This window comes from Pleurodeles waltl, chromosome 3_1 (assembly GCF_031143425.1).
Source record: "Pleurodeles waltl isolate 20211129_DDA chromosome 3_1, aPleWal1.hap1.20221129, whole genome shotgun sequence".
Classification (NCBI taxonomy): domain Eukaryota; kingdom Metazoa; phylum Chordata; class Amphibia; order Caudata; family Salamandridae; genus Pleurodeles; species Pleurodeles waltl.
The window spans coordinates 1644852529-1644874997 of record NC_090440.1 but is presented as its reverse complement, the minus strand read 5'-3'; the positions used below and the strand labels follow the sequence as shown (position 1 = coordinate 1644874997).

General features: G+C 41.2%; 1 protein-coding gene across 3 annotated transcripts in view; it reads right to left on the bottom strand.

Annotated features, from left to right (window-relative positions):
• Positions 1–22469, bottom strand: part of ITGA6 (integrin subunit alpha 6) — a 179756-nt gene that overhangs the window by 80075 nt on the left and 77212 nt on the right. For 2 of the 3 annotated variants that reach the window (XM_069225341.1, XM_069225340.1), the window contains exons 4-7: positions 21693–21957; positions 15764–15913; positions 9707–9920; positions 6485–6678 (exon numbers count right to left, since the gene is read on the bottom strand). In XM_069225341.1, the coding sequence (XP_069081442.1) occupies positions 6485–6678; positions 9707–9920; positions 15764–15913; positions 21693–21957 (823 nt within the window). Of the gene's footprint in view, positions 1–6484; positions 6679–9706; positions 9921–11477; positions 11601–15763; positions 15914–21692; positions 21958–22469 lie in introns of all 3 variants that reach the window. The other variant, XM_069225342.1, reaches the window with a different exon arrangement.

Here is a 22469-nt window from a genome sequence, read left to right as displayed (position 1 = left end):
TGTTTCAGCCATCTTCAAACAAAGGAAAACAAATGCAACAACATGTATAGCAGCCCGATCTGTTTGCCTTTGATGCTTCTGGAAGTATATAATTAGGGCCAAATACACTTCTAATTCCCAGCATGTGTGTTATTCTATCTTGGCTGTTGGCACATAAAAAATCATTGCTTTTCAGATCTTGATCACCATTAGACAGCTGTTTCCCGCAACATGGACCAGAACCATAAATGACTCAGATTTATGCCCCCTTGTTTGCGAGCATAGAGCATTGCCATGGGGCTAGTCACCTTCAACACCATCCCCTACCTTTGAAAGTGGCAGAAAATTGAACACAGCAATCAGATTGATCAGGGTTCAGCAGGATTTTCAGTCTGGCATCTTATAGCAGCATGATTTTACAGCGGGTTCCTCAAGTCTCCTTCGAGATACTGAACCTTACAAATCTCTGAAGTAACCAATATGCACCTCCCCTCCCCCAAAGGGTTGCATTTGATATCATACCAACACATGACAGCACAGAGATAGCATTGGTAAAACAAAGACTTCTGACACACCATGTAAAGACACGTTTTGCCACCAACTCGCCAAGCAAAGGTGCAGCTCTTGTTGCCCTTAGGGGAAATATGATAGAACTTAAAACCTGAACCCAGCAGAATGAGAAGCCCTTTAGAAGAGATTACTTAAACTTTTCAACGGGGTCCAGCAGCGCATCAGAATCCACAGGGATATGAGGCAGGCTGAATGTGAATGGAAGAGCCTAAAATCCACTGTATAGAGTGACCAGGACCAAGGAATCCTCTGTACCCCATAACTTGATATGCGGCATAGTAGATACTAATGTGACTCATTTTCAGTCCTCTCAGCGATACGAAGAGTAGTTGTTTAAAGAGTAATATGTGGTCACATAAGGAGATGAACAAAGGGGTCTGGTGAGTACACAACCTCCCTTATCATGGGCTGGTCCAATGCCACGGACAGCTGCTCAAGACCAGATTTTTACACATGATACTACATTATTACTTCTTTCAATACCCCCTGCCATTAAAACGGTTGAACAGTGTTGGAGAAAACATGGGCAGCGTCACACCTGAGGCAAAGGGGGCACTCATTTGTGAAGTACACTTTTGCTGCAAGACTCAGAAGTTGTAAAAGAGGTTAGCAGTTTTCAGAAGAGGACAAGCATTGGCAAAGCCAATAGGTCTCGTTTACGTGAGCTATTGCTTTTATCAATGTTTTGTATCCATGTTTTATAGCAGTGTGGCTGCTGTGCATTATGGCTAAATGTAATGCCCTATAATAAGTCTTTTTTCCCCACTATTTTTATCCATGCTATAAAGCAACTGCGCTGCTTTTGAGCATGGCTACAAAAGACTGATAAAGTTGTTAGCTTGCATATATGAGATATATTGCATTTGCTAAAGTATGTTGTTGAGGGTGGAAGAGAGAGCAGAGTAAAGGCACAATAAAGCATTTGTGGTGACGAACAAAACTATAATGGGAGTGTTTTGAATCCACTGCTTTCCCAGTACAAATAGAGACACCCCAGTGTCTATTGTGTGGTTTGTGTGTTGTGCTGCTGCTGAACGTTAGCAGCCAAGCACCCAGTGCTGAATTTGAGCAGGTTTTCCGGTGGGGGGCACAGGCATTTAATTTTGGGGGCCGGCACTGTTTTTTCTGCATCAGGCGTTTATTGAGAGCAAAAGATACATATGGGAAGGATGGAGGACGAGAAAGACGGAAAAGTATCACGAAGGGAGAAAGCAGAAAGCTGCAGGGGTGATTTGAAGGGGCAGGAAGTGGCTATAAAAGGATTAACTAGGCCAGAGATGGCGTTAGGATTAGGTTGCCTCAATATTCTGTGCTCGTTTCATTTCATTGCAGCAATCGCGTGTTTCAGAGGACAGCTTTGGGCACCAGCACATTTTATGTACAAATGAAGCACTGTAAGCATCCCGTATTATGTTTTTCGTTGGTACGCTCTTGTCAGCCACAAGACGGCACTCGTCCCTAGTCAACTCACGGTAAACAGGAGGTGATGCGCAGCTTGATTGACTATCCAGTACATCATGTTATTTATACCCAGATAACCTGTCCTGTTGGCCTGCACACATTCCATAAAAGGCCGGTTGTGTCATCCACTCAGCACTGAATAACTGCAATGATCTTTGATTCCAAAGGATTTAAAATACAGAACTCTAAAGTCCGAATGCGCTGTAACGTCTATAGAATGACATTATGTATAAATAAAGTTTCTTATTTTATTGCTTTATTTATCCGTGTAATTTATAGTGTATAGAAAAGGGACTTAATTATCTATGACAGTGTTTCCCAACCTTTTGACTCCTGGGGACCTCCACTGAATCACTACTGGAAGCCGGGGACCCCCAAGCAAAATGCACTATTTAAATTTCAAATATTAAAGCAGTAATTTGCAAAAAACTACACAAACAAGTACACACCAAACAAATACTCTAAATACTAATGATATAATTATTTTGTATTGAAAAAATTTGGAAAAATTAAAAAATGCTAATAGGAAGGCTGGTGCTGCATTTCTGCAACTAACTTCTCAATGTTTGGTTTTATTTAGAAAAGCTGAATCCTCAGGTTAGATTCTGCATTTCCCAAGCAATTATTGTTTTTAGTTTTTAGGTACATAAGATCTTGGAAGGCTTTTCCATATGATATGTGGTAGGGAAAGTAAGTTAAACCATAAGGGCCTCTCAACTCTCCATAGCCTCTCTGTCACATGTTCTTCAATTGTTTTATAGCACCTCTCATACCAGTGTAGGGTGTTGGAGCACTTTACAGTTGACTACAAGGTGTAGGATTCACATGCCATCCCTACTGGTGGGAATTTTCTAATAGTACTTGGTCTGGAGAAGCACAAACTCAGGATTGAGAACATAGCATAGTGGCTAGAGCTGACTTTAATAATAATGTATTTTTACGCAAGAAAACCTTTTTTTAGCAGTATAAGGTTAATGAAAGACTGGGGAAAAACATAATTTGTTCCATGCAGTTTGCATGCAATTCTTTAACGGCAGTTTATAGCTCACTGTGGTAGATTACGATTGTAACATGACCTGCACAGTAATAAAATTATCTCTGTTACAAAAGCAGTAACCCACTGTGCTATGCACATAAAATACTTTTCTTTGCATGATACACGTTCTTTGCAGCAGGCATAATAACCATCTGCACTACCTCAGATGAGTCAAAACTACCACTAGACAAAACTCTCATCTCTCTCCAGCAGGTACATTAACCACCAGAGTTATCTTGACGCTTTTATTTTTGCAGGAAAGCTGCTTGATGTACAAGGAACTTTGCAGTGCTTTTAAAGCTGCTATACAAATTAAGTAAATATAAAAACATGCACGTGTTTCTATAGAGGCCCCATTTGGAGAAGTACCTTCCTGCTGGCCCATGCCTGCAGACCCCCTGGGAATGTGTCACGGACCCCTAGGTGTCCGCGGACCAGAGGTTGGGAACCGCTGATCTATGATGTTACACAATGAAGCATAGATTACTAGGGTTGGACTGGGGCAGAAAATAGGCCCATCCACCAAAATAAAAGTGGCCTCCATAAATAAGTGTTTGCAAGGAAGGGAGAATGCCTGGATTTGTACTTGTTGCAGGCAGTGTTTGTGTGCAATATCTGGGAAATCTTCAGTAAAACAATGCCCCTTAGATCATAAAACAGCCCCATAAACTGGCAATAAAACCACAGCCCACACACTAACCTGTCAGACCAGTCCACCAGGCTCTGCCTAATCGCCCTATATGCCAGTCAGACACTGTAGGTTACTAATGGTGTGTAATTCGGCAATTTTTAGGAGGTGCTGGAAAACAGATGATTTTTTTTTTCATCAGCACCCCCTCCCAACCCAACCACCCCACCAGCCCAGATTCGAAAACAATGCAAAGTGAATTAATGCATGCAAAGTGCTTTGTATTAAGGCACTATTTAATACACAGGGTGATATTTGTAAAATTACCTTCTACAACCTATTTTTAGGAAACAAGTCAGGCTAGTGAAAAAATTCAGAGACCTCTTTACTAAAACATCAGTTCATCGGCTACTGTGTCTTGATTGTGCCTTGGTAATTTGGCATGGAAGGGTGTGGGGTAACAATCACCAGTCAGTGAGTAGCCTTGGTACAAGTGGCCGAATTTCCCACCTTTCGCACGGTATGCCCAGTGCAGGGCTGGGCTGCTGCTGTTTCAGACATCTGATGCCTGGTTATTACTACAGATGGTGTCAAACAGCAGCTGCTCGCTTCAGCTGCCTCCAGATCAGATAAACTACCAAGAAAGTGCCTCTGAGTGTCAGTAACTGGAGTACACACATCAAGCTGTAGAAATAAATGTGGCTCCGAAAGCACGAGCAATGGAAGGGCACAAGTACTTCGGCCATACTCCAAAAAAGGGACAACCCCACAAAAGAGAAGTAAAGCCAGGACACACTCGCTGATCAAAGAGAAATAGGGAAAGAAGAGTGACTATGAAGTAACCAATGGTATGTAATGGGCGGCTCTAAGCAAACTGTAAGTTAACAAAATATCTTGCACCAGCAGCACATGCGCTCTCTCAGCAAAGACCTAAAAAGGCAACTCTATCTTTTTTCAACAATCTGTTCATTGTCAAGATTTTAGAACCAGATACTGCATTCAAAATAAGAACCTTGGACCTTTATCACCTTTATATCAGTAGGGAATCCAAGCCAAACAGTCAAGGATTACAATGACCTATAAGGACCCGTTTCTCTTTTCATCCAATCACATAACTAAATGCAAATTAGTCGACTTTGACTCCTAGAATTAGAAGCAATTCTTTTTGCTAAAATTGTTTTACTCGGCGTTCAGCAGTGGACAAACTAGTTTTTTTTTGTTTGTTTTTTAATGACACCACATTGGCAGTGGGAACAGAGTTGTACTCAATGCCGATTTCAAAGGATTTCATTGTGGTTTGCTGGAGAGCTTGCTACAGTTTTGTAGTATTTGGCCTCTCGGGAAGGAGGGGGTTTTTAAAACACCTCCGAAAAACAAGATAATCATGCTGTTAGTCATATGGGTTATACTAAAGGCAACCTTATTCTCCCTTCAGCACATTGTCCACTTCAAGACCAGCTGTATCAACTACAAGGTCAACAAATGAACTACCTCATCTGGGCAACACCAGGACAGGAATAGGGGCATTGCCAGACTTGGAATGTTGAAGAAGAATGAAAACAGGAAATCAGATGTTCTCCGTCTATACACACCCTTGATGTGGAATAACATCCACACGCACGTCAGAAATATTCCAACCCTCTTTGGATTCAGAAAGAAGCCTCAAGAAGCACTGCCTGCCTACATTCACAGTAGTGCTTTTAACATCATCTTGTAACTGATCTGAGTGGTACTCTTGGGCTATTGCCTGTTCAGTGCTTCTTTGCTTCCCAGCCAAGTTAACACTATAAACGTACAGGTATAGATATACATGAACTGATTATTAAATGGAAGTAACAATGATAGTGAAGTACAGTATTAATGTATTAAGTTATTACATAACTGCTTGTAGAGCATTGCTGGGCTCCACAGTACATTTGGTCTGACATTTTTTTAAAGTACTCCCAATGAATGCTACTGCAGGGTAGCATATTTTCAAGGGGAGCCATCTGTAGGTGATGGGAAATAATTCCATATTTCACCCAGGTACAATCAGCATACTAGTAGAATTGGAGGCCATAATACTCAATCAGAACTTAAAATCAGTTCACAAGTTCAGTGAGATCCCATTCCTTTCAGCGCCTCACAATGGTCCACAGAATGGCCTGTTAATACCCCGTTAATACCCCATACCTAAACCTAATCCCTACCATCACAACTATTTTATATTGCCAGCTGGGTGGTTTAGCTTCACAAAGGTTTAAGCACAGGCTAAAAAACACAGGAGACGAAAAGATAGAATATTAACCCAAAAATACTTTAACACTCCACTTCAAACATGTCAAGTCTATTGTACTCAATGTCACTGAGGTCTAAAAGACAATCAAGACTATTGCACAGCTCATGACACCTATAATTTCAGAAGCGTAGAAGTGTTTAAGAACTAAGGTACCTGTAAGCTGAAATGAAAGATGTCCAGAATCTAATGAAATAGAATGTGAACTTTATGGTATTCAAAACCTAAAACAATTAATGTTCAGTCCATAAGCCAAATAGGTACTATCTTCATTTGCCATGAGGTAATTTGAAGCAGGAAGCAATCTCATAATTCCAAAACAACCATGAAAACTATTCCTGGGGCAGCCTTTAAAATAGCAAAACGTATGCCAACAGTATTAGGTATCTGTCTACAGACTTGCCAGACCAAGGTGGATCTCAGCTTTCTTCATTGTTTCCTGCACAGGAATACATGCAATGAATAACAGTTATAATCTACATACACTCTTCAAGCCCTTGTAATTTATTTTCCCAGTAAAAAAAGATTTCCTTACCTTGATATCCATCTTGGTTAATGTCGCCTATGTTCTTGACTGAAAGACCAAACATAGAATCCTTTGTTCCATTCAGGCGAATTGGCTTGACTTTATTCCATTTGCCTTTCTGATTAATGTACACATACACAGCACCACCAATTTCTCCATCTCGGTCGAAATATTGTGGTGCGCCAATAACAATATCTTGCCAACTGGAGATACAAATATGATAAAGAAAATGATAAACAATGTATGGCAATGCTGAAGAGGTTTGTGCAAGTAGTAAATGCTTTGCATTAATATTACTACATTTGAAGAAATGCTGTTTATTAATTACCATGTTTACATAATTGTAGGTGTGTAAGGAATGGCAACCTGTTCAATGACAGATATACAGTACCCATTTCAACTTTTAATATTCGTGTTCTTTTCTTAAATGTCTTCATATAATGGTGTGTGTTTATGCTGGGCAAAAGGAGGGGTGTGGCTAACTAAGCACGGTGAAGGATGCTCTTTGCATCTCCCTGACTCTCCCGCTTCGCCATCTTCCTCCATAGGTTTGTATTAACCACAGTGACGGTGGTTCATACAAACCAAGAGACTTCACCGGGGGCCAACTATGAACACTAAATGGGTTGGTGGAGTAAAGGGAGGGTTGAAGACATAAGATTAGATTATAACTGGTAATACAAGTATTTAAAATCATTACAATTACACACCAAAATTCATAAATACATTTGCACTATATGAGGCGCTTTATCACGGACAGGCTAGACAAGTTCCTTTGTCTGACACAGTTTAAAAACACTTTTTCCAAACTGTAACATAATATACAGTTGCTATAAAACCCCCAGAGGCACAACAGCCCACACCAACATAGCAGTCATTAAATACGTAACAAGTTATCCCTATAGTGTTTTGTGGGCCATGGCAAAGTTGCCTCTTAAATAAAAATAATGCTCCTAAAATATTACAACTTCAGCCATTCAAGAGTCTGACCAGACTCTGAGGAGGAGAATGATTCAGAGGCAAGGCTGTGCACAAAATGCATGGTGGATATAAACTCCTCTGCTAGCCTGACAGTCCGCCAAACCCTAAATCGGGCTCTAAGTGATCTGACAACACACCAAGTGCATAACTAAAGGGCTGGGACAATATGTGACTGCCATGCAATTGAGAGAGCGATGGCTGCTGGGACACTGCTGCCTGGAAATGGCTGCTGGTCATTTGGGTGGGTGGCTGGTGGGGACTCTGTTTCAAATGATTCCTCACCCTGGTGTTAGAGTCTCGGGGCCCATTTCTAGCACCCGTTTTAATTGTGGACAGGGAACATCCTACAGTCTGGCGGCAGGAGACGGGAGGTTGTGATTGTATGGGAGGCAGATTACCATCCTGCAAGAGTGCTGGAGAGTGACTCAGGCCATTCCTGAGTGCTTATGTATGACGTGGGGAGTAACACTCTGGGAAGGGTTGCTTTTGTTCTCATTAAAATCGGATCATAGTCCAACTTAGTAACTACGTTGTGGAACAAGAAGGCCATAACTAATTCTGTCAAGGGACAAAAAATAAAATTTACACACGTGAAGATGGGGGTACATGTGGATCTGTTGCAAAAAAGCAATTTGACAAGGAGGAAGGGTGCAAAATTGAGAAAGTCCTAAAAGGGATAGGTCTTCTACACACGATGCTCAGCCTATATCAGGTTACAACATTAGAAATAGTGAATGATGGAGAGAGGTGGTATGTTTTGGTGGTGAGCAGAGATTGCCAAGTGCCTGCACCCCAACGTTAACCAAGTAAAGCATTTTAACACCCTCTATCCCAGACCACTTCACAAACTACCCATTTCTGCTCAAGATACTGGGCGGCAACTTTAAATGCATAGAAGATGCAGATTAGGACTGATCTCTCCACTGCCCCACACGCGTACTACACAGGTCTACAGTCAGGATGGTGGACAAACTGGCCTGATCAATGCTTGGTGGTTGAAAAATTCTGCTGCTTAGGAATATTCCATTTTCTCACATATGCAGCACCTACACTTCAGACTCGACAAGATCTACTGTACAGAGCAGCTGCAACCATTGACAGCTCAATGCAGGTCGCTGTCAGATCAGCTTTTGTTACTATTGCATTCAGGTGAACATGTAGAATTGAATCCAATTATGGAAACCTCCGCCTGACATGCTGAATAACCCCATTATTAGGCAAATGATTAGGGATGAAGCAGAACAATATTCCACGAGCAATGATGGGACAACCTCTGGCATGTCTGGAATGTCATACATTCAGCATTGTGATCAGAGGGTACTGTATGATGACTTCATGGCATCTGACAGTCTCTTGAGAAGGATATCCAAAATGTGGAGGTGTGTTTCAGAACACTACAGCGGATAGGTACCACTGACTGTGTTCTCCCCTCCCCTCTAAATGTACATTCAGGCCTTGGGGATGGGCCTTAAAGGCCTGGGGAGCGGGATGCAAACCCACTCCCCTCATTAAAAAAAAAATAAAGTCCCCGGGGATGGGATCCCTGGAGTCCGCAGTGGCTCTGGGTGGGGGGGCAGTGTGCCCCTACTACTTATTTGAAATATAAATGAGGATGGGGTCCCCAGGGCATGGAAATTCTTGGGGGGGGGGGGGGGGGGAGAGGGGTAGGGCCACTCTCCCCTTTTTTTTGACAGATTGACTCTAAGGTAGGGTCGGGCTGTAAGTGGCAAGACCCTGTGGCCAGTCCCATTCTGTGCACAACCAAAGGCTGTGGCAGCAGGAGGTTGTCAGCCCGTGGGGGACCGGGTTCAAGGCCTGGCCGCAGGCCACACTTAGCATGGGGTTGCTTGCCAGCGAGGGGTTGGTCTCCAGGCCTGGCCAAAGGGAGGGGAGTGGCTTTCTGTACGTTAATAAAATATTACTGTACATTAAAAACGCTGTAGAAATTAGCTGAAAAAAGGTTAAAGTGACATTATAAGCCCAAGGTACTAGCACCCTATCCGTGCGCAGTTAATTATCTCACATATTACATCATTCATGGCATGTTCTACATCATTGATAATGTCACTGAAACATTTGAAATGACTATTGATGATGAGTCTGCATAGCAGGGCATGAGTTAGATACTGTAGACAACTATAAATACGATTCAATATTACAAATCTTAATATTTCATTACCTATCCTCCATCTGCCCCTCTCACCCCAAAGAATGAAAAAAATGGAGTAAATAAAAATAAAAACATCTTACGTATCGCTGTTAAGGTCTACCACGGTCACGTCATATCCAAATGAAGACGCCAGGCCCTCGCCCTCAAATATGTGCTCTGCTGCAAGGGATCGGTAATTCACTGGATCTTTTTTGAACAGTACAACTGCTCCACTGTGATTCGCTCTTGGTGCGCCAGAAACAAATGTCATTTCCGACTGTGAAGTGATACCTTTACCAGTGTCCAAGGAAAATCCTACAACATTGCAAGATGACAAGATTAATACAGGTTACAATAAAAACAAAGTAGTCTTCAATACTTAAAAAGGTGTAAACCCTTCTTGCAGCCCATCACTGCACCCGCTATCAGTTGAGCGTTAAACTAGCCCAGTGTGCACCAACCTACATTTTTTCTAAGCTACCAGTGTGGTAACATTACTGCCCTTTTCAAGTTATTTTCAACTTGTGTAGTTTGGCAATGCACAAAGTGTATTTACAGTGTCCATTATGAATCGCAGTGTAAGCATTTCCATCCGTTGCAATTTGCAAAGGGACGAGGCCAGCCACTGTACCTTCTCCCAATTGCAATCTGCAATGGAATGCACAAATGCTGTAACACTTTTTGCGGTGGAAAAACATGCGATGGTTAGGCAGAACAAAGCATAGCCTGACATAATGTAATTGCTTGTGCAGATGGGAGATCGGGAGGGGTAGACACTGGCTCCCGTGGAACATTGCATGCTCTCTCAGAGATCAAATTTAATGTCTTCAAAACAGTGGTAATAGCATCCCTTTCTCTTAAAGGGACTGGCATGCACATTGCAATTGACAAGATAGAGGTCAGCTGTCCCATGCCAGGGTCCATCCAAGCATTCCCTAATTTTCACAATCGGTCACAATTTAATTACTTCTTCATTAAAATTCACGACTGGGGCAGACTGACTTGTTGCAAATAGGACCTTTGTGGTACAAGGGCTCTGAGCATCCTTCAAACTGCAAAGGAAGATGCTGGTTGCAGCACAATGCAAATATGACATTGCTACCAGTCGCTTGTGCATCAGGGCCCATGTGCGTAACTGCAACAGTGTTGTTTTTGTGTCTAAAGAATACGTTCCATGTGAGAGGATGGACGATCATGGCTAAATAACAACCATGCTATGAAGCATACAATACGCAGCTGAACATCAACTATTTACTTTAACGTGATTCTAAAGACATGCATTCCACAAGCATTCTACAATCACATCTGCATTTCAACAAGCAGCATGCAACACTGGTAAAACAGTGATGGGAACCGTACAAGTATGTTGTGGGCAGCAGTGAAGAGGCACATAAAACTATAATAGATTTATCTCTACATAAAGCTTACACCTTGATATAGCACTTCCATATTGCACATAAAGCTACTACCAGCCATTCAAATTTGGAGCTCCATTAGCAGAAAGATGGACGATGTAATCCTATTGGCCAGATGCAATCCCTACACAGGCATCCTGTAACTGAGGCAATCACCACCAGCATGGCTATGTTTAAGGTTGCAATGAATTAACAACTAGGGCTGAACATTAGTGACAAGTCTATTATATTTCTATATCCTTCACCACTGCTGTTAAAATGGACCTCCAACAGGGTTCCAGGTACGGGTCTTATAAAGAAACTACTGTGCTGAAATGTTTTGGAATAAACTTCTCAATTGAAACCCTGTTGCAAGTATTTGAGCGTACAGAGAAAAAAAAAAAGTACTAGAATGCCAGCGAATGAAAAGGAAAATGAGGACAACGGCATGACTGGATCACAAGGCACAATCACAAACCTAGGTAACTATTCATCGTGACATCTAAGGAGGAGTTCTGCACCCTCCTCACATTGGGAGGATTGGTTTTATATAAGAACTGGTCATGAGCGGAATTGGACACACTTGTCAAAAAAAGGAGACCTACACGTATATATAGAAAGGAAAGGCAAGGAAAAGCATAGAACATTAATCACAATAATGTGAAAACATCACGCAATGCAAAGCACATTTTTAACAATGCATGTTTCTCGAGCACACTATTGTCAAGCATTCACATAGGATAAAAAAAATGTTCTTCACAGTAACTCTGCATTTAGTACAAACTACTGATATGAAAAGGCTGCTGCTGTAGAGTCTCAAGTGTATTGACCTAACCACGGATCCTGCTATTCAGGGGTCAGCAACAATGAAGAAAGTTAGACAAACAATACAACGAACAGAACTACAACAGAAACCATTTTGTATATGCGCTTTTAATGATGAAACAAGAAAGTTACAAACCTGTTACAATAGCTATCCACCAATGACATTTGCTATGACTTCACGGGTTTAGTAGAATAATTCCATAATATTTGGTCAGATACCAGAACACAATAAAAAAGACTTATCAAACTCTCGCAGTCACTGAAGACTAAAACACTGAGAGATGACCCCATGATACTATCAAAGCAAGAAAAGGAAAATGCCTTTAATAGGATGTCACTTATTGGGCAATTAATCAGATGTTTGGACCAGGATATATATATATATATATCCTGGTCCAAACATCTGATTGTTATATATATATATATATATATCTATATATATATATATATATATATATATATGCTCTTAGACGAAGTATGCCCAACCTAGAGACCGAAATACACAACATACACAAAATGAGGGTTTGGAAACCTAAACTGCTTGTATTTCAAGTATTCTCCTTTATTTGATCCTCCGTCTCTCTCAGAAAAGGTTAAAAATATAGACTTTAAGTCATTTAAGCATATTTAAAACAGTTAAAAACAAACAAAATCAATTAACTCAAGAAAAAATCCCTTTATGCAACAAGCATCGTCAGAAGAAAAATCACTGATGCTCAAGAAAGAGTATAAAACACAGTTATTGCATAAGACACAACTTTAACCTGCAATATTATGCATTAATTGTGATAAAGTTGGGTAACACAGTGATTTCTTAGCAGTTACCGGATATATATGTGCGTTAAAGGGATATTTTCCTGAGTTAATTGATTTTGATTTTTACTGGATTCAGCAATCATGATCAAAATGACAAACAGTAAAAAAAATATATATATATATAAACTTTATTCAGAGAAAAATCATAAATTGTGAAACGTGTTTTGGTCATTTGTAATATTTGAAAAGATTGGGCAAAATAAAAGAGGAAGACTGAAATACAAGCAACAGAAAAGTCTCTGACCCCTCAATTTGTGTATATGGTGCTTTCAAAGGAGTTGGAAGAAGAACGTTTGGATATGTTACGGCAGAACTTTTAGAACCCTATTCAACTGTCTCCTGCTGATTGCCTTTTAGCAGAGGCAGAAGAAAAGGTAGAATTGTAAGCTTCAAAAGTTGTTATGTTAATTTAGCATTAAGTCGACCTCTGTTAATGTAATGCCAGAAAAGCCCCTTTGCACTTAAGGTGTGGGGGGAACTATGTAGCTGGAACTGAAGGACAAGGACCAAAACAGCAAAAAATAGATTGATTTTACATGGGAAATGTGATTTGTAATGTTCTACATAGAGCGCTGAATTGCAGCCAGCATAAGTAACTTTCTGTTTTTTAGTTTCTTTTCCATCTTGAATTTTCCTTCTCTGATAAATTCTATAAAGCTCTGAAATCCAGACTCTAGTACTACATCCAAATCAGGAAACAGAAATTTTGCTAACTGCAAAATTCTCACTTTGTTGTTAAAACAATACAATTGTTTCATTTGATTATTAGATGCTTCCAGACCCATGCCTTTGGCATCAAAACCCATTAAGCTGGGTGCAGAACTGGCACCCCACCTGGCAGCTCAAGGATTGGGCAAACTTTAAACATGCAAGCTTATTCTGGCAGGTGACATAAGGAAGCTTGTCCCCGTGTACTACAGGCAGCACCTTCTTCTCAGGTTACTGCACATAGTTAAGTGAAGAACTTACACCCTTGAGTCAATACCCAAAAGCTGAGAGATGATTCAGTCTGCAGACATTCCACAACCAAGGTTAAAAAAATACAGCTACTGGGAGGTGGCCAAATAGAGGCACACCACTGTATATAAAATAAGATGCCTATTCCCTTACAAATACACCTATGACCATTTTGGAGAGGTGCGGGATGGATTGTGGTGCTGGCATTGGATATGTACATTTGTTTGTATGTACGAGGAACTAAAAACGATAAAACTACCTTGGAAGCAACAGAGCACTATTCAGTAGAGTAAGGGTCTTTTGAGCTTTCACAAATTGAATAGAGCTGGTTTCTACCCTTTTAAAGCTAACGTATATTATAGTCCTTAACTAGACTTAAGTGTAAACCGTTTTCCCTCACCCTGTAACAAGACATTTGTCTACTTATTTTTTCTATATTGATGTGACAATTTCAAAACAAGCCCTCTTCCAAGAATACAATGCTTACCACACTGAGAATCCTAAGACTTCACTTAATTGTCACATCAAAAACTATGCCAGATAAATTGACTCTGTTCCACAAATGCTTTATGGTTTATGTGGCTGGTTGGATACAAATACAAGCGATTGACAATCTTAGAGTGAGTAGTTGGATAAATAGCATGGCAAATTAAGGATGGATGCACAAAATAATCTCAAGGTAGCCTTCTTGCTGCATACGAATCAAAGCAGAGCAAAAATGGAGAGGGCTGCGGAACACAGTAGGGCCTGTTGCAGCAGAAGCACTAAAAAAGCGAACAGTCCTGAGGTACATCGACAAAGAGCAAAACTGAAAGGCATGGTGTAGAGGGGAAAGGATAAAAACATAGTAGGGGTGATCACTTAACAGCATAAGGAGAAACAAACCAGCATCATCTGGTAGGAGCTAGGTAACTGGGATAATGGAAGTCTCTCCTGTGACATGATATTCAGCAGTAAAAGTCAAGACTGTTATCAAACCACAGGAGATAACACTGCAATGTTTCAGATTAGATTCACCCATTCAGTATTCTTACCCCCTTATGTATCCCTCGGATTACATTTCTGGTAGAGTATTCCTCTCAGTGCTGCTACCAAGTAAAAAGAGGGAATAGGGTAGCAGATGGGGCCATGTCCAAACAAATGTTTTCTCGCTCTTCCCTTCACACATTCCCAAATTTCTTACTTGAGAATTTCCAAAGGGAGACAATGATGTAAAGTCTAGGTGATCCTCCATAGATCAAAAGACTGAGAGGATGTCCCCTTCTTTTTTGGCTTCTGTGGTTAGGATCAGAATTCCCATGAGGTTTAAGTTGTGGGCTGTTCAGAACAATAGTCAGCAGCTCAACACTATGTAACTACACCATTACTTTATGAACCACGTACATTTCATTAAAAAAAGGTTATTTTTAGACAGACATTTTCGTTGTAATATAAACGATCAGTGAATCAGCACACATTTTAAGCTCTTGAAAATAATGAAAAATTGCTGAAAATGTTACAATGTGCTCTTACATAATGAGGTAGCTTAGATACAGAATAATAACCGGATGGAGAATTAGGACTTTAGAGTTGGGTTTTCAGAACCTTCTGTCTTCTGAAATACTCACCAAAAATCATGGAATTATTCAACTAAACACCTCGTTTGATCCACTGTTGGAACCCGAAGCCATCTGCAGATGTCTTTACGTCTCACCATGATTGATGTTCTTTATTGTCCCAGAGCGCTCACAACATTGCATAACTCAACAAAACAAGTTGAAGCAGTGGTTCATAGTTTTGATTAACTGCATTTGATTTTCTTACTTCTTGGAATAATTTTCTAACTGTGCATTGTTAGGTGTTAACTGCTGTACTATTTTAACTGTCCACCTTACAACCTTACAACTCAGACCACCTCTATTCAATGGTGAAGCATTTAGTCTAGGGTTTCACATTCAATTCTCGGCAGGACACGAAGGGGTGTGCACAGTTTGATGGAACACTTGATGAATTAAGACACCCATTACAAACAGGTTAGATTACTTTTCACTCAACAGACCATCTTCGATCTCTAAAAACAGCCTACTGTGCAGCAAAATCACACCTTGTTCTACTGTTGCTTCCCAGAGCGGACCAAACCTGGCTAAAAGTTTTAAAAATATGTGACTGGCCCTATTAAAGGCCTACCTAAATAACTGTTAGCAGACACAGGAATCAAATTCTCATTCCGCAGTTTTTCACCACCAGTTTCATAAGGTCCATCCTCTTCAACTTGCCCATCTTCAGAGATGAGCAAATCATCCAGAGTGTTATTCTTTTGCTCAGCACGAATGACCCCTGAAGAATGAAAATGGGAAATAAAGTAAAATATAAATGAAGATGTAAAACACAAGTGAATGAATATCATTAATGGAGAGGGTGTCTCTCAAATGAAGAAGCCCCTCCATCAATGGCCCGTTTTAAGAGCATTTTGAAAAGGTCAACTCAACACATCAAAATGTTTGTGACCTAAAGAAAATATTCCCCCATGCTATTCTCCAAGTTTGCTTGTAGTTTTATTTAAAGTTGATGGAAATGTGGTCATAGATGAAAGGCCTAATTAGAACATGCATCGCCCCCCAAAGTGCTGGAATGACCCTCTCCCTGAGTAGAGTGAAATATAGAATTCAGTAAAAGAAAACAAAATGAGCAAGTGGTAAAAAGATGCTTATTGTTTAAAGATATGATGAGCAGGTGATTTAATCTAATTTACAAAATACTTCTTTTTAGTCACAGATAGCAAATCATCCCTAAAGAAAAAAATCTTGAAGCTTGATCCCCAAAAAGCTTTCTTGGTAGGTTAATCCTACTTGCTGCATGCTTCAATTCACTGATCTCCACAATATTCCCTGGATAGGTGAAGATGCAATGGACACAACGATTTCCCTAATTATAGTTTTGTGTTTGGTTGTGAACCAATGAACAGTAAAATATACGGTAAAGCCCCGTATTAACACTGTTCCTTTAAAAAAAACGGAGAAAAGCACAAAAATGAAATGGTGTGAACCTTCCAGAAAGGATTTGTCTAATTGTCTTTTCTGTCAAGCAATTATGTGGAAATATGCAATAAATTATGCTAGGGTGACTGGGCACCCCTATACTAGACACATTTTACAGGCTAGTTTAGGTTTCACACATGTCTCAAAATGTTGTGTCTCAACTTCCTAATCCTTAATGTTGATGAAAGTTCTTCGTGCAGTTCGAGTCCAATTTGGTTTCACACTGACATATTACTATACATTTTCTCTCTGAATATGGTACAAAGGCACACTGACAAAAAGGAAAAAAAACTGTCTTATCTACAGATGCTTAGATAATATCTCTGAGTGTGTGACCGCCTCCCTATAAATATATGGAAAATGTCACTTACCCAGTGTACATCTGTTCGTGGCATGTTCCGCTGCAGATTCACATGCTGTGCATTTACTTCTGCCATCTAGTGTTGGGCTCGGAGTGTTACAAGTTGTTTTTCTTCGACTCCATTGCACATGGGCATCGACTCCATGTTAGATTGTTTTCCCGCAGAGGGTAAGGTAGGAGTGATAGAGTATAAAGAAAAGAGATGTCCATGCTAATGGAATGTTTAATATATATCTACATATGCACAAATGTTGTTAACTTAAATGACTACAGGCTGCCGGGGAGGTGGGATGGTGCATGTGAATCTGCAGCAGAACATGCCACGAACAGATGTACACTGGGTAAGTGACATTTTCCGTTCGGTGGCATGTGTAGCTGCAGATACACATGCTGTGCATAGACTACAAAGCAGTTAGTCCTCCCATAAAAACTGTGGTAAGCCTGTAGGAGTTGAAGTTGTTTGAAATAATGTTCTGAGTACAGCTTGACCTAATGTGGCTTGCTGTGTTGCTAAAACATCTACACAATAGTGTTTAGTAAATGTATGTGGTGTTGACCAAGTAGCTGCTTTACATATTTCAGCCATTGGTATGTTTCCTAAAAAAGCCATTGTAGCACCTTTCTTCCTTGTGGAACGTGCTTTAGGAGTAACTAAGAGTTGTCTTTTGGCTTTAAAGTAGCATGTTTGGATGCATCTTACTATCCATCTTGTTAATCCTTGTTTTGAAATGGGGTCACCAGTATGAGGTTTTTGAAAGGCTACAAACAGCTGTTTAGGTTTTCTGAATGGTTTTGTTCTATCTATATAGTACATTAGTGCTCTTTTAATATCTAATGTATGTAGAGCTCTTTCTGCCACATAAGCTGGCTGTGGGAAGAAGACTGGCAGTTCCACTGTTTGATTGATATGAAAAGGTGATACTACTTCTGGAAGATATTTGGGGTTAGTTTGTAGTACGACTTTATATTTGTGTACTTGTATGAACGGTTCTTCAATAGTGAAAGCTTGAATTTCACTGACTCTTCGCAATGATGTAATTGCGACTAGGAATGTAACCTTCCATGTTAAGAATTGCATTTCACATGAGTGCAAATGTTCAAATGGTGGGCCCATAAGTCGCGTAAGCACTATGTTTAAATTCCAAGAAGGAACTGGAGGTGTTCTGGGTGGAATGATGCGTTTTAAGCCTTTCATGAAGGCTTCAATAACAGGGACTTTAAATTGCAGTAAGATGTATTTTTATAGAAGAGAATGCTAAATTTGATTTTTGTAAATGAAGTAAATAGCATACAATATCTTGTATTGATGCTGTAAGAGGGGCAATCTGTTTAGATTGACAATAATATACAAATGTTTTCCATTTGTTAGCATAGCACTGTCTTGTAGTGTGTTTTCTTGCTTGTTTAATCACTTCCATACATTCTGATGGTAGTTGTAAATATCCAAACTCTATGATTTCAGGAGACAAATCGCCACATTGAGTGTGTTGGGATTTGGGGGTCTGATCTGCCCTTTGTTTTGTGCCAACAGGTCTGGTCTGTTTGGGGGTTTGAAGTGTGGTACTACTGATAGGTCTAATAATGTTGTGTACCACGGTTGACGGGCCCACGTTGGTGCTATGAGTATCATATTGAGTCTGTTTTGACGCAATTTGTTGACTACAAATGGAATGAGTGGGAGAGGGGGAAAAGCGTAAGCAAATATCCCTGACCAATTGATCCATAGAGCATTGCCCTTGCATAGGGGATGTGGGTGTCTGGATGCAAAGTTTTGGCATTTTGTGTTTTCGCTTGTGGCAAACAGATCTATGTTTGGTGTTCCCTATTGTTGAAAGTATTTTTGAAGTACTTGGGGGTGAATCTCCCACTTGTGTGTTTGTTGATGATTTCTGCTGATAACATCTGCGAGTTGGTTGTGCATCCATGTTTTGTGCTAACAGGTGAACTTGGTTGTGTATTGCCCATTTCCAAATTGTTTGAGCTAGGAGGGAGAGTTGGGACAAATGTGTCCCTCCTTGCTTGTCGACGTAATACATGGTGGTCATGTTGTCTGTTTTGATCAGGACATTCTTCTGAGTGAGAAGAGGCTGAAAAGCTTTGAGTGCTTGGGAAACAGCTAACAACTGTAAGTGATTTATGTGTAGCTGTTTGTGTTGGGCATCCCATTGTCCTTGGATGTGGTGATTGTTGAGGTGAGCTCCCCAGCCGATCATTGATGTATCTGTTGTAATTATGGTCTGAGCCAAAGGGTCTTGAAATGGCCGCCCTCTGTTTAGGTTTGTAGAATTCCACCACTGAAGGGACATATATGTTTGACTATCAACACTAGGTCTTGATTTCATCAAATTTCCTACTCTCTTTGTCTGGTGGGGGTGCATCACCTAATGACTGTGAGTTTACCCTCTTTCTGGCAGTGTTTACTACTACTGAGTCTGAAGGGAGCTCCTGTGTTATGTAGACAGGATCAGAAGGAGGTGGCTTGCATTTCTTCTCTATCTTGGGAATAATTATCCTTGCTTTGACTGGCTCGCTAAATATTTGTTCAGCATGTTTCAGCGTGCCGGGGAGCATAGGAAGCCACTGGTATGTTGAATATGTGGAGGCGAATGTATTAAACAAAAAATCGTCCTTCAACGGTTCAGTGTGCTTGGTGACACTATGGTATGCTGCAGCCCTAGCTAAAACTTGATTGCACCCTGTACTATCCTTAGGTGGTGAAGGCTTAGAGGGATAGCAGTCTGGGTCGTTGTCGGGAATGGGATCTGGATCATAAACATCCCATGGGTCTACATTGTCTTGTTGCGAGTCAAACAAATGTGATGGTGACTGCAATGGTGTAGGACTGGTAGGAGGAGAGATATGCAGGTGTGGAGAGTGAGGAGGAGAATGAGGAGGAGAAAATTGAGGAGGTGGTGGTCCCTCCTTTGGCTTTGGCACTTTAGCTGGAGGCTGTGTAGTGTCCAATTCCTCCTGAAAGGCTAATTTCCTCTTAGGATTTAGAGGAGGTGCTGTTAAGATTCTGCCAGTTTCTTTGTGGATATGAATCCTGGCTTGCCTTTCATCCATTACTTCAAGTATTGGTTGTACTTGGGAGTCCTCCTCAGAAGTTTTGTGGCTTTGAGTGTTTTAGAAAGTCTGTGCTCCTCGGTGTACCCTGCTCTTTTCGGCTCTGAAGCTGGCTTTTTCAGTATCAAAAAAGATGGTGTAGTGGATGGTCTTGGCTCCGAAAGGAATTTCTGAAATTTTTACTCCGAAGAACGGTGTTTGCTCGAGACGGAGACGGAGCCTTTCGTCGACTCCGATGGTTTCGGAGGAGTGGCCTTTTTCGGTGCCGAACTGGCCGTTTGGTCACCGGGTATCTTCTTTCGGGTCAAGCCATGACCTTCCGGCAGTGGCGTACCCAAGGCCTTATATTTTGGTCTTTGAGATGGTACAGGGGCAGGCGTACTCACGTGTTGTCCTGCCGTGACTGGTCTGTCTTCCTCGGATTCCTGGTCAGAGTCAGAACCTCGAATGGAGACTGCTGTCTGCATGATCTCTTCCTCTTTGACGTCGAGATGTTCGGAGCTTTCGGACACCATCTCGAGCCTCCGTGCTCTTCTGTCCTGAAGTGTCTTTTTTGATCGGAAGGATCAACAGGCCTCGCAATTTTCTTCCTGATGATCTGGGGAAAGGCAAAGATTACAGACGAGGTGTTGGTCTGTATAAGGGAATATGGCATTGCACCAAGGACAGAATCGGAATGGAGTCCGATCCATGGGCTGCCACGCGGTCTGCCCGACCAGGCCCGAGTTGGGTGCACGTGCCCCAAAGGGCGAGTAGAGATGTCTCATCCGACGGTACAGAAGTGTCGATAGAAGATGTAACCCGATCGATACAATACCGTCAAAAAATGAAGCCTTTTCAAAGTTTTCCGAATCAGATTATCGGAGCGAAAGGAAACACATCCGAACCCAACGGCGGAAAGAAAACAATCTAACATGGAGTCTATGCCCATGCGCAATGGAGCCGAAGAGGAGGAGTCACTCGATCCTGTGACTCGAAAACACTTCTTCGAAGAAAAACAACTTGTAACACTCCGAACCCAACACTAGATGGCAGAAGTATATGCACAGCATGTGTATCTGCAGCTTCACATGCCATTGAACATACATATATATATATATACATATATATATATATATATATATACACACATACACACACACATACACACACACAAATCTTAAATATAACTCTGACTATATACATATTCCTATCACCTTTGACATGTCCTTAGACAAGGGAGAAAGTAACAACTCATTTTCTATGTGCATCATATTAGGCCAGCGTATTGTCCTCTTCTGATCCTGCCTGTGTATTTGGAAGAGGTGCACTTTATACAATACAGTTCTGAGGGAGAGTAATTATCAACAAAAAGTAATATCCTTTGTCTTTCCTTGGAGCGGAGGGACTAAGTTCACACTGCATTTAGTGCAGTGATGAAGAGTACAATGAGGGGTACTGATGAAGAGTGGGATTAATGAGGATTTCCAGCGGAAAGAGCTATTGGACCTTTCAGAACCATAAGCACATTTTTAAACTATAAAAGCAACACAATTAAGCATGAAACTTTAATTACAACCCAACTGTTCTTTCTGCTTCCTTTAACTATTGGTACTTCTCAGCTGCCTAATAAACAAACTGATGGTTTTCGTATGCAGAACTATATTCTTACCTTTCCAGTTATACGACCCTGGAGCCCCAAACACTATATAATGAAAATCTTTGGTGAAAGTGGCTGCTACGCCTTGCTGACAAGATCCAAACTGCTCATTGGTCATCAAGCGACCACTACAAAAATTCCAATTTTCCCCTTCAGTCATATCATTGTCGTCCGTGATAGTCAGCATCTGGCTTAATACATAGCATCTCCCAATAATATACCGGGACTCCATTTCAGTGTTCACGTTTTCGCGCTTCTCATATCGATGCGCACAGGTCTGCAATTCAAAAGAATTAAGAATTTTCAATATTTCACAAATGCTAAAGTGTTTGCACCACCTTCCATGTGGGCTGCAAAACTGCACTTGAAAATGACAGTCACATCTACAGGAGCGGCTAGCGGGTTGTGGAAGGGGCAGGGGTGTGGGGGTGGAGGTGGGGGTAATAAACTTTAAAATAAATTACATTTATAAAAACACCCCTTACCTTTTCCAAGCCGCCCCGTGCCGTTCTCCTCTTTCCTGCTAACTGGCTGCACGGAGGCACAGGCTCCCAGCCTGCCCGGCGGGATTGGCTGAGAGTGCCAAGCCAGGGCGCTACCAGGCAGACTAGAAGCCTCTGTAGGCTCTCTGCAGTGCGGCAAATGTGGTTGGGCTGCAGAGAGCACACTGCACATGTATGTTTGGCTGGTCTGAGACAGCCAGCCAAACATACATGCGCTCTGAAGGGGAGTGCTGAGCACTCCCCCTCAGTGCATGCCACAGCCTGTGGCCCCGCCCCATTACAAGAA